Source organism: Rana temporaria, chromosome 2 (genome assembly GCF_905171775.1).
Source record: "Rana temporaria chromosome 2, aRanTem1.1, whole genome shotgun sequence".
NCBI lineage: Eukaryota > Metazoa > Chordata > Amphibia > Anura > Ranidae > Rana > Rana temporaria.
Genome location: NC_053490.1, coordinates 253,522,689 through 253,536,105, shown reverse-complemented (window position 1 = coordinate 253,536,105; position 13,417 = coordinate 253,522,689). Strand labels below are relative to the sequence as shown.

At 43.8% G+C, this 13,417-nt stretch overlaps 1 protein-coding gene across 1 annotated transcript; it reads left to right on the top strand.

The window, feature by feature from the left end:
• Positions 1-356: 356 nt before the first annotated feature.
• Positions 357-3,478, top strand: LOC120926652 (zinc finger MYM-type protein 1-like). Its single transcript, XM_040336775.1, has 3 exons — positions 357-2,024; positions 2,110-2,212; positions 2,660-3,478. The coding sequence occupies exons 1-3, from the start codon at positions 529-531 to the stop codon at positions 3,185-3,187; spliced, it is 2,127 nt and encodes a 708-aa protein (XP_040192709.1). The 5' UTR covers positions 357-528; the 3' UTR covers positions 3,188-3,478.
• Positions 3,479-13,417: the final 9,939 nt, after the last annotated feature.

The following is a 13,417-nucleotide window of genomic DNA, read 5'->3' as shown; positions in this document are numbered from 1 at the left end:
GTGTACAGACCCAGGAACTCAGCACAGGGATAGTGGGAACACCTCATAATGGGCACAGCGGGTGTACAGACCCGGGAACTCAGCACAGGGATGGTGGGAACACCTCATAATGGGCACAGCGGGTGTACAGACCCGGGAACTCAGCACAGGGATAGTGGGAACACCTCATAATGGGCACAGCGGGTGTACAGACCCGGGAACTCAGCACAGGGATGGTGGGAACACCTCATAATGGGCACAGCGGGTGTACAGACCCGGGAACTCAGCACAGGGATAGTGGGAACACCTCATAATGGGCACAGCGGGTGTACAGACCCGGGAACTCATCACGGGGATGGTGGGAATCCCTCATAATGGACACAGTGAGGCTACAATTAATGGGCACAGTGAGTCTGCATATGACGTGCACAGTGAGGCTACATTTGATGAAATAGACACTTGGATTTGGCAGCCATACCTATCTTATAAACTTACCCTGATTCTCATTTGACTCATAGGTACTGATCATTGTGGAATTTGTTTTTCAAAATGAATGACAATTCAGTTCTATCTTTGAAGCAAGTGCCCTTCACAAGGCGTTCAGATGATGAAAAAAAAAGGATAAAGGAGCTTGGACCACATCAACCCAAATTGCAAATCCAGCAGAGGTCAAGTGATCGTGGTCGAGTTTACACTCGAAGCTTTTCCCCCACTTCATATAACAAATGGAGTTGGCTAGCTGGATGTGATGTGACAAATGCCTATTATTGCTTCCCCTGTTTGCTTTTTCGAAGTCATGGTACTGACACGTTGTGGGTATCAACAGGAATTTGCGACCTAAAGCATCTCACTGAAAAGTGCAAGCGGCATGAAATGACGAAAAGCCATCTTGACAACTTCATGAGGCTTGAGTTTTTTGGGAAGCGTAGCATTGGCGAACAGCTAGATGCAGGCTACAGAATTGGCATTAGAAAACACAATGAAGAGGTCACAAAAAATCGTCACATCCTGTCTAGAATAATAGACTGCGTAAAATTTTGTGGTGCATTTGAACTGGCTTTGCGTGGCCATGATGAAAGCGAGAGATCAGAGAATCCTGGGATATTCCGTGGCTTGGTGGATTTTGTTGCTTCTCTTGATGGAGTTTTGCAAGAGCACCTTGAGAATGCCACTGTTTTCAAGGGAACTTCAAAAACTGTGCAGAACGAGCTTTTGGACTGTATGTTGTCTGTTGTGAGGGAGCACATTATCCAAGAAGCACGGAGCAGCGATTTCATCTCAATCCAGGCCGACGAGACCACCGATATTGCCACACAGTGCCAACTTGTGATTGTACTGCGCTACATTGATGCCAACAACAACGTACAGGAGAGGTTTTTGGAGTTTATTCCTCTGCAATCTACTACAGCAGATTCCATCGCTACAGCACTACAAGAGCGCCTTGCTGTCATCCTTCCAGAGGATCAGAAACATAAGCTGATCTCCCAAGCTTATGATGGAGCGAGTGTGATGAGGGGTGCCACTGCAGGTGTTCAGAAGAAGATACAAGATGTGTACCCAAATGCCCATTATATCCACTGCTATGCACATCAGCTGAACCTAATAATGCAACAAGCCACTTCTCAAATTCCCAAAGTGAGACTATTTTTTGCAAACCTTGGAGGATTTGCCAGCTTTTTTTCAAGATCACCCAAGCGCACAGATGTGCTTGATAAAATAGTTGCTCATAGACTACCGACATCAAGCAGTGTCAGATGGAACTTCCACAGCCGTGCTGTCAATACGGTGTTTGAGCACAGAGAGGACCTCATCCGCTGTTTTGAAGAAATCCGAGACTCAGGTGACTTTGACCCTGTTACCATGAGAGAGGCAGCAGGCTTTGTCGCGATGCTGGAGCATCGGGATTTTAAATATTTCCTGACGCTTTTCCACACCATCATGCCCCATGTGGACTTCCTCTATGCCAAACTCCAGAAGAAGGACATAGATTCAGTCCACATTAAGGGGAGCATCGAGCAGTTCCAGAAGGACGTTATGAAGATCAGGTAGCAGCTGTATTCCTCCTTTTACATGTGTTGTTGTTGTTGTTATTATTATTATTTTTATTATTATTGTTCATACATTTTGCAGAGATTCTATCCCATCCCTGGTTGACCAAAGCATTCAAGGTGGTTCTCAACAGAGGAGGCGGCGCTCGCTGAATCTGGGAGAACATAAACGCATTGCATCTGAGGTGAGTTTTTATTTGTTGCAATATTTTTCTTTTTGATAGCTCTCTAAAATAGATATGAAGATTATAAAGAAAAATATTTTTCTTACAATATTCATATAAAAATGATGAGATCTGAAAGGATTTGTTATTCCCTCTAGTGGATAACATGAGTATTACAGCCTTCATCTGTGTTAGCTGCTTGAGCATCAGAAATACATGAAACCTGACATATTTACTAAGAATGTCATGTTCATGTTTATGGAGTTCTGAGAAGTTATGGATTCAAAACCACTGAAACTGATCTTCTTTTATAACTTAAAACTGAACATTTAAAATGACCAGTTTTAAGTTATGAAGGGAGATCAGTTTGTCAAGTTTCCTGCATTTCTGATGCTCAGGGAGCTAACAGAGATGACATTGACATTTGTCTTCACTACATAATTTTTGTTTTTCTCCTTCAATCCATAGGTCTGTGATACCATACTTTTGCACACCATGCAACGTTTCTCCTTCACAAACCACCTTGTTAGTGCCACCTTGCTTCAAGCAGACAAGTTTGAACAGTACGCAATGGAGTTTCCGGAGGATGCACTCAGTAAGACTTTGAAGGCCTATCCACTGCTCAATAAAAGCAAGTTAAAGACAGAGCTTAGTCTCATCTACTGCACAGACGAGTTCAGAAAATGTAATGGTGCTGTGGACCTACTTCAGCTGTTTATGGAGAACAATCTAAAAAAAGGATTTAGAGAGACTGTCACTCTTCTGAAGATCCTGATCACCACACCCATGACCACAGCAGAAGCTGAGAGGTGCTTCTCAACCTTAAAAAGGATAAAGACTTTTTTGAGAAATTGCATGACCCAGGAAAGGCTGAATGCATTGGCCATGCTGTCCATGGAAAAGAGAGTGGTGACAGAGATGACTGATTTCAACCAGAAGGTCATTGAAAAATTTGCAAGCCAGAAAGAGAGGCGAGCAAAATTTTTTTTCAAATAATTATACTGGTGCGAATGTGAATGTGGCATTCATTTGTATTTAGTCACCTTTACTTTAAGATTTTTTTGGTTGCTGTTTGTTGTGCAATAAAGTTTGTTTACTGTTTTAAAAAAATTCACTGATTCCTGCTAAATTTATTGCATTATTTAACAGTTGACTTAAACATTAAGGTTTTCTATATTTTATCTAGCAGGAATGACACATAATCACCTGCTAAATGCAAATTTAGAGTCCTTCATTACTATCGGTGTAATTTTTCAGTTTGTTTGTGCCGATCTGTAAGGCTGTACTATATACTATGATCTGTGATGCTGGGGCTGTATACTCTGTGGCTGTATACTCTGTCCTGTGATGCTGAGCTGTATACTCCTGAAACTATGGGTGGAAGCAAGTGGAATACAGGGGATGGAGTAGATGGATTATATAAGGGGTACAATACGATAAGTGGGAGGGGCCAAACATAAATGGGCGGGGTCTTGCGCCCCCCCATCCTAAAACTTCACCAGCCGCCACTGCATGTGAGTAAAAGAAATACTATAGTAAAAGCAGCAGATTAGTGTTTAAAAAGAAAAACGTTTTCCCACAGAACCTCCGCTTTAAGGACCGGTAGAATTTGTCCTCTTAATGACCAGGCCATTTTTTACGATACGGCACTGCATCGCTTTAACTGATATTTGAGCGCTCCTGCGATACTGTACCCAAACAAAATGTATGTCCTCCTTTTCCCACAAATAGAGCTTTCTTTTGGGGGTATTTTTTATGCTATAAACAAAAAAAGTAAAAACTTTGAAAAAAATATATATTTTTAACTTTTTTCTATAATAAATATCCCAAAAAAGCATATATTGATTTGTTTGCGCAAAAGTTTCTGGGGCAGATACACATACATCTGCTCTGGGCGCAGCGTATCTAAGATACGCTACGCTGCTGTAACTTACTTTTAGTTGGTTTGAATCCTCAACGAATCCGCGCCATAAGTTACGGCGGCGTAGCGTATCTCTCGCAGCATAAGGACGCGGAATTCAAATTCGGCGGGTAGGGGGCGTGTTTCATTTAAATGAAGCGTGTCCCCGCGCCGAACGAACTGCGCATGCGCCATCCGTAAAAACTACCAGGGTGCATTGCTCCAAAGGACGTCGCAAGGACGTCATTGGTTTCGACGTGAACGTAAATGGCGTCCAGCCCCATTCACGGACGACTTACGCAAACGACTTAAAAAATTCAAAATGCGAGGCGGGAACGACGGCCATACTTAACATTGAGTACGCCACCATATAGCAGCTTTAACTATACGCCGGAAAAGCCAAACGGAAACAACGTAAAAAAATGCGACAGCCGGTCGTACGTTCGTGGATCGTCGGAAATAGCTAATTTGCATACTCGACGCGGATTACGGCGGGAACGCCACCTAGCGGACGCTGAAAAATTACATCTTAGATCCGACTGCGTACGAAGACGTACACCTGTTGGATTTAGCCGAGATGCCGTTGTATCTTGTTTTGAGGATTCAAAACAAAGATACGACGCAGGAATTTTGAAATTACGTCGGCGTATCAGTAGATATACGCTGGCGTAATTTCTTTGTGGATCTACCCCTTAGTGTCTACAAAACATGGAATAGGGTTATGGCATTTTTATTATTTATTTATTTTTTACTATAATGGGGCTGATCTGCGATTTTTAGCAGGACTGCCACATTGGGGCGAACAGATCGGACACTTTTGACACTTTTTTGGGACCAGTGACATACATACAGCGATCAGAGCTAAAAGTAACCGCTGATTACTGTATACTGTTAACACTAGGAGGTGATCAAGTTAAGTGTTCCCTAAGAAGGTGTTTTTAACTGTGGGGGCAGTGTACTGACTGGAGGAGGAGAGAGATCACTGTTCCTGATCACTAGGAAAAGCAGGCCTCTCTCTACTCCCCTGTCAGAATGGGGATTTGCCTGTGTACATTGACAGATCCCCATTTTGTCTCTCTGAGGACCAATCACGGGCCACTGGTGGACATCGTGGCCACCGGCCACGAGCATCAGCTCTGGCGTTGTTCCCCCTATCGCTCATAAAGCGGCCGATGTACACCTACAATGATTCTTGCAGCCGTGCCAACCTGCCGCAGTACAATGACGGTAGCTGGTCGGCAATACAGTTAAATGGAATCTGACAGGATAGTATATGGGAGTGCTGCCTTTGCTGATTTGCTTAGAAAATTAATAATCCAGTATTGTCATCATTATACTTTCTTTATTACCATATGAGTCACTGACACTTGTGTTCCAGTGGCTTGGCAGATATGAATAAATAATTATCGTAGAGCACTGGATTTTAAAGTGTATGCATAACAATTTTTTGTTAGTTCTGGATAGAGTAGGGAAGGGTTATAACCCCTGCCAGGTGAATTTCACATGTCTATGTACCATTTGGCAAATAGATTTTATTTACTTTCTGAGCGATACAACAGGAGCAGGGCTCAAGTCCTGTGGGAACGTGTGGGAACGGAGTTCCTGCACTTTTTTCACAGCAGGAACTCAGTTCCCTTTGCAGGACTAGAGCAGCCGAGAGCAGCCGAGCCACCCGAGCCAATCCTTCACTAAGCGGCGATGCCCAGCTCGAGTCACTGTCAGGGGCAGGCGAACCTTAGTAATCCTTTACGTTAATGCCCGCTTCCAGTATATGGATTAATCGGGTAGTGTGCGGGTATTCCGTCACAGTCTCGATGCCGCAATGTCTCCTGGGAGCTTTTGTCATTGTTCCCAGGAGACATTGCGGAGGTCTGCCGCAAGTTATCGTGGAAATTAGAAATAACTTGCTTCTAAGGTACAGTGGATCGAAAAAAAAACATGCGGTTTAGTAATTATGCCTGCATGATGTGTTGTGCCTGAAGGAAAAATAAACCACGGTCTTGGCCTCACCCAATGTCCACTGCATCACTTCCAATATGTTACTTCAGGCACCACTGTTAAAGTTACATCCAGTTGCTGCTCAACCAGTGCCTCAACGTTTTGTCTATTCCGACTTTTTCAAGGGGGTGGCCTGGCTGCTTAGCAATACAGACTTTATACCCTCCTTTTCACTAACAGTTAACACTCTCATTCACAGATGTTGGTAATTACACCTATCAAACATTTAGGAGTTTGGCCACCCTCTCCTTACTGTTATGTCAGATTCAAATAGTGAGTATGCATAAAACAAAGGAATGACAAACAAAGGAATGAGAGAGTGTTCGGTCCAGAAGGGTTCACAAAATTATGATTAACTTAATATAACATACAAATAGATCAATAAAACACATGAAAAAAATTGCTTATCAAAAATACTTAAAGTGGTACAATCACTTTTACCTACAGGTAAGCCTAGATTAAGGCTTACCTGTAGGTGCTTGAAATATCTCCTAAACCTCCATGGTTTAGGAGATATTTTCAAAAGAGCCCTGCTCTTTACAAAACGGTGCAGGCGCACGTTAGAAACGGTGATCGCGCCATTTCTAATGGAGGTCATGCCATGACTGGCGGCCCCCGCTCGCATTCACCAATCACAGTGACGGAACCGCGATACCCGGAAGTAACTCTGGGATGACATTTCGCCAACCGGTGCTGTGTCGGGCACCGCAGCGGGGGCTTTGAACCCAAGTGAGTATTACATAATGAGCTAGAATGCCATGCAAAAAACAAGACACCAGTAAAGTTAGCCTAATCTTTGTTTATATTGTGAAAGATAATGTTATGCCAAGTAAATAGATGCCCATCATGTCACGCTTCAAAATTGCGCCCACTTGTGGAATAGAGACAAACTTTTACCCTTAAATATCTGCATAGGTGACATTTAAAAATGTGTACAGGTTACCAGTTTAGAGTTACAGAGATCGCATAGGGCTATAATTATTGCTATCGCTCTACTGATCACGGTGATACCTCACATGTGTGGTTTGAACACCATTTTCATATGCGGCGCTACTCACTTATGCATTCGCTTCTGCGCGTGAGCTCGATTTATTTTATTTTTTCTTATTTAATTTTGCTTTTTATTTTTTATTTTTGCACTGTCCTTAAAAAAGAAAAAAATTAAGTCACTTTTATTCCTATTACAAGGAATGTAAACATCCATTGTAATAGAAAAAAAAAGCATGACAGGACATCTTAAATATGAGATCTGCGGTCAAAAAGACCTCAGATCTCATATTTATACTAAAATTCAATAAAAAATAAAAAAAAATGTCATTTGAAAAAAAATTCTCCTTTAAGAGCTATGGGCGGAAGTGACGTTTGACGTAGCTTCTGCCCTCTCATGCTATGAAGCTGCGTGGGGGCCATCTTCCCCTCAGTCGGCAGCCAGCCAAGCATGAAAGAGGGCCCGATCATCTCCACCGCTACCAATGGCTCCGGTAAGTAGTGGAGATGACCGGAGCATGGGCCCCTCTCCCGCCCCCGATAAAAGTGATCTTGCGGCGAATCCACCGTAGAGACCACTTTTATCTGAAACCGGATCGCTTACTGAAGAAAAGCTACCATAACAATGATATTCCTCTTCAAAGTGCCAACGTATATCGTCGTGAGCAGGTCCGGGAGTGAAACAATCACACCGTCTTTTTGGAGAGCAGCCTGTATTTCTCCTGAGGTTACCTGTGGATTTTTATTTGTATCCTGTGCAATTCTTCTGCCAGTTGTGGCTGCAATCTTTCTTGATCTACCTAACTAGGGATGAGCTTCGTATTCGAGTCAAACTCATGTTCGACTCGAACATCGTATATTTGATTGTTCAGTGAATTATGAACGTTTTGGGCCGTTCGCGCAAAATTCGAGTGGCGTGTCACGGCCCATAATTCACTGCGGCACAGCAGTGCATTTCTGGCTGATGATTGACCAAGCATGCACTATGACCCGCATGCTTGGCCAATCACAGCTTGCAAAAAACGGAGAGCCGTAATTGGCCAAAGCCAGGGTGGCTTTGGCCAATTATGGCTCAGGGGGTTTAGTACACGCCCCACACTATAAAAGGCCACCTGCAGGTCGGCCTTGTGTAGTGTGTTGCGGTGGTTATGAGAGAGAAGACAGAGAGAGAGAGAGAGAGTGTCATTTTTTGTAGGTAGATAGAGCAGGCAGGCAGGCTAGTCAGTTAAAGTTACAGTGTGTAGAGGATATATATGCATCCCAGGTGTTGTATATATATTTATACACTGTATAGTTTAGCTAGATTCGCTCTTCCTAATTTACTGACAGGCAGGCAGGTGCTAGCTGCAGTATTCTCACGTGGTGTACTGCCTGTGTCCTCTGCAGTGTGCACCTAAAGCTACGTGGTGTGTGTACTGCCTGTGTCTTCTGCAGTGTGCACCTAAAGCTACGGGGTGTGTGTACTGCCCATGTACTCTGCAGTGTGCACCTAAAGCTACGTGGTGTGTGTACTGCCATTGTCCTCTGCAGTGTGCACCTAAAGCTTTGTGGTGTGTACTGCCTGTGTCCTCTGCACATGTACACCTAAAGCTACCTGGTGTGTGTACTGTCTGTGTCTGTGCTAGTTTTCTCAAAGATTTTCATCCATATTGCAGGGACCAGACATTACATTAAAGCCACAAGCAGTTTTAAATTACTTTTTTCTTATAGTAATCTAATTTTGTGCAGGGACAGTTCTAAACATGTGCCACTTCACAGGCATACTATAGACACCCAGCAGGTACGATATTTAAAGGATTTTTTTTCACTTTAAGCATCATTAAAATCACTGCTCCAGAAAAAACAACCGTTTAAAAAAAAAAAATTCCGGTCGGTCCGTTCGAAGGTTCTGGTGCGAACCGAACGGGGGGGGGGGGGGGGGGGGTGTTCGGCTCATCCCTATACCTACTGTAACCTTGGCTTGGTATCAAAAGAGCCCCGAATTTTCCACTTCTTAGTAAGGGATTAAACAGTACTGACTGGCATATTCAAGGCTTTGTGTATTTTTTTTATATCCTTTTCCATCTTTAAAAAGTTCCATTCCTTTGTTACACAGGTCTTTTGACTGTTCTTTTCTACCTCAGTGTCTAGCATGCTAAGGGAATCCAAGTAAGAGCTAACAAACTCATTGACTAATTATACACAGACACATGTGAGAAATTAACCTTTAAATGCCATTTTACCCTGTGTGTGCCACCTTCTGTGTCTGTACCAAGGCCAAACAATGTACATTTTTGATCAGTGCCTTTTGGGCGATTTCTGTTATGATTATGATTTTAAAAGGAGCCAAAAACTATGTGATAATAAATGCCTTCATGTGATCACTATCCTTGAATAAAAGACAGTTTTGGCATGATTAGTAATATTTTCAATATAAATGCCAAAAAGTCACAATTTCTGCCAGGGTATGCAAACTTTTGAGCACAACTGCATGTCTTTCAATGTGCACACACACATATATATATATATATATATATATATATATATATATATATATATATATATATATATATATATTTAACTATATTGATTCTAAGCAGAGAATTGTGTTTTTTTTTCTACTTTCTGTGGGTTTTGGTATGCCAGGATTGGGTTCCAGAGTTTGGAGATTTCAGGGTGTCAAGAGATTCTCTATTGAGAGACAAGGGCATGGGCCCGTGCAACAGGGAGCTGTGACTAAAAAGGCAGAGAAAGCCTGTAGGCCTGGGAAAATCAGACAACTCCTGTCTGTGAGAGCAAGAGCCTTCCACACTCTGAGCCTCTGGACTTTCTGGATACTGCCCATGGTCATCATTGGTTGCTATTTGGTACCATCTTCCATCATTTACCTTACATCGCATATACAGTGGAAACCCTCAGAGGTCTACCTTTCTGTCTATCATACAAACTGCTTTGGAACCGGGATACCGTTACCCTTTAAGCCTTTATGACCTACTGAGTATAAGCTTATTTAGGTCCACTTTCTCTGGTAAGCCTCCAATTTATACCTTGGTGGTGGATCTACTAGCAATTCTCACTTCTACTTTCCACAACATGTCACTTCTGTCTTGGATCTCTTTGGATTTTGAACTTTACTAAAATTGGAATTATATACCATTAATTATGGACTTTTGAGCACTTTGGTGATATCACTTTATGATTATAAGATTTATTTTTTATAGTCTCTTTTGTTTTGACACATATATTTAGCGCTACACTTTTTGTTTTTCATGTTTCTATACCTGCAGAATTGATCTAGTTCTGTCGTGTTGGCTGCCATCTATATGCTAAGTGAGGTAGCGTGGTGAATTGTATACTTTGGGCTAGATTCAGATAACCCGGCGTATTTTTATGCTGGCGTAACGTATCTCAGATACGTTCTGCCGCCGTAACTTGGGGCACAAGTTCCGTATTCATAAAGAACTTGCGCCCTAAGGTACGGCGGCGTAGCGTATGAGGTCCGGCGTAAGCCCGCCTAATTCAAATGTGGATGATGTGGGCGTGTTTTATATAAATTTAGTGTGACCCCACGTATTTGACGTTTTTTGCGAATGGCGCATGCGCTGTTCCTGAAAGAATCCCAGTGTGCATGCTCGAAAATACGCCACAAATCGTCAATGCTTTAGACGTGAACGTAACTTGCGTACAGCCCTATTCGCGAACGACTTACGCAAACAACTTAAAATTTTCAAAATTCGACGCGGGAACGACGTCCATACTTAACATAGGATACGCCTCATATAGCAGGGGTAACTTTACGCCGGAAAAAGCCTAACGTAAGCGACGTAAAAAAATGCGCCAGGCAGACGTACGTTTCTGAATCGGCGTATCTACCTAATTAGCATATTCCTTGCGTAAATCGACGGAAGCGCCACCTAGCGGCCAGCGTAAATATGCAACTAAGATACGACGGCGTAAGAGACGGATCTTAGCCTAATTTCGGCGTATCTTGCTTTCTGAATACAGAAAGAAGACACGCCGGCGCAGCTTTGAATTTACGCGGCGTATCAATAGATACGCCAACGTAAATTCTTTATGAATCTAGCCCATATTCTGTATATTGTTTTTAGAGAAAGCCTGTAGAGCTGAGAGAATGAGGAAAGCTGGGTGAACTGGGAGAGAGAGGCAAAGGAACCCAGAGGTACTGGGTGAGATGGTCTGAGGGACTAGCCAAAAGCCACAGGCCAATGTTTGAGGCCTGAGAAGCCCTACTGAGTTAAATTCCCTAGAATATCTCTTTGTATCTAAATTGTTTTCACCTAACTGCAATGTAGTGCTTCCTGTTGTTTACATCTTCCTTATCATACTCTGAACATATATATATATATATATATATATATATATTTATAATAACACATTCTAATTTACATACAGTATGTAAAATAAATGATAAAAAGCAACATATTTTGACCTGTCCATGCTGTTTTATTATGTGTTCATTATGGAATGGTATTGTATGGCTTTAGTTTTGATGCTTTAGGTCACAGTGCTTTAGATTTAAAGAAAATAGTTTATTTCATAAACAAGAACTAGCAGCCTAGCACATTAGATATACAGCGTATCATCTCAAAGAAAGCAGCTGCCTACCTACCTGTCACCACCTGCTCAATGAACTGATAAAATAATCCTTTGGAGTAAATACTAATTTAACAGTGCAAATGACGGGTCACAGCGTTAAGCTGTACCAACATGGGCGAGCTCAAAGGGGACACGACAGCTTTCTCGCCTGTCCCCTTTGTCTTTCCAGGTCGGGCCGTCGCGGGCAGCAACAGCCGCGGATTGGCTGTAGAAGAAGAGCGCTGATTGGCCGAGCGCCGCCGAGCCCCCTGCGCTGGAGGCTATATAAGTTCCACGGAGCGGCGGGAAGTTGTCAGCTTCCAGTCAGAAGCAGCGCGCACAGCTTCTATCATGAAGCGCCGCGCGCCTGGAGACCGGGAAGCACTATTGTGCCAGCTGCTTGAGAAAGCAGAGGGCAGCGGTGGTGAGGAATGGCTACGACAGTGCCTGAGGGGGGAGAGTGTCACGGCTCCCCCTGCTCCCGCCCCCCCAGTGCTAACAAAAGGCTCCAAGGCAGCTGGAAGTGGGACAAAAAAGCAGCCCAAAGGCAAGAGTGCGGCTGCCGCCCCTCAGCAACCCGGTCAGAGGAAGGTTGGCAGGCCTGTGACAAGAGGGGCACTCCGGAATCGGGGGTGCAAAGCTACTCCCCCCCTGCTATGGAGGCGAGTGAGCAGTTGGTTGCAGTGCAGGGTGATGGAGAAGGTATGTCACCTGCGGTTTCACAGTTTAATGATTTAGTGGATACTTTAACAAATGTCTTACAGCAGTTTAAAGGGGCACATAATAGTGGTGCTAATGAGGTTTTACAGTGTGCACAGGTGGCTGGTGCGGGTACAGTGTCAGGGGCACAAAGAGTTTTTGGTGCTGAACAGTATCCCCAGCTGCAGAGTAAAAGCGCAGCTGGGAGTTATCAGAGTGCACAGGTGGCTGGTGCTAGTTATGACTTGCATGAGGTGAGAGAGGATTATGAGGTACAATGTATGGACGATATTGGCGCTGTATGGCAAGATGTAGCTGGCCCTGTTATGCAGGATCCTAGGAGAGTGGCCCCATTTCAGAATGTCAGTCGTCCAAATGTAATTAACCATGCGGTTCCCCTCAGGTCGTCAGCGACGACAGTGGGGGAATCATCATTTAAGGAACCTCTTCCGTGTGTTTTATCCCCGCTGGGCTTCCACCTACCTAAGGCGGTTAAGGATAAAATCTGGAGGGGTGAATTTGTGGACTTATTGTCACTTCTGCCCGCTTCTAAGGAGTTCCTTGCAAAAACAGATAAACCAGTTAGTGACAGAGAAGAAGATAGGAGACGGGCGGTCCCTAGGACATTCCAGAACTGGTTACAAGCATTCTGCATTTATGCAGCAGTAATGGGGGAGCGTTTTCCTAATAAGTGTTCCGGCCTGTTCCAGCATGTGGACATAATAGCTGAGGCTTTTCGCCATTTCGGCGGATCAGCTTGGTTCACATATGATGAAAACTTTCGTCAGAAGCTGGCTGTTCACCCCTCGCTGAATTGGGGATCAAAGGACGTAGGCCTTTGGCTCAACCTGATGTTGCCGGCTAAACCGCAGTTCACCGCTAGACCACCGGCCAGCCCGGCTCAGTCTGCCTTGCGTAAGGGCCTTTGCTTTGCCTTTAATGAGGGCCAGTGCAGGTACCTCACGAATTGTAGATATAAGCACGAGTGCTCACACTGTAGCGGTACGCACCCAGCCTGTAGGTGTTTTCGTAAGTCATCCGCATCCACCTATCAGGCATTGCATGGA

Coding starts and splice junctions, on each gene's coding strand:
- LOC120926652 (XM_040336775.1), top strand. CDS start 529: ATGAATGACAATTCAGTTCTATCTTTGAAGCAAGTGCCCTTCACAAGG. Junction 2,025..2,109: donor AAGGACGTTATGAAGATCAG/GTAGCAGCTGTA, acceptor TACATTTTGCAG/AGATTCTATCCCATCCCTGG. Junction 2,213..2,659: donor ATAAACGCATTGCATCTGAG/GTGAGTTTTTAT, acceptor TTCAATCCATAG/GTCTGTGATACCATACTTTT.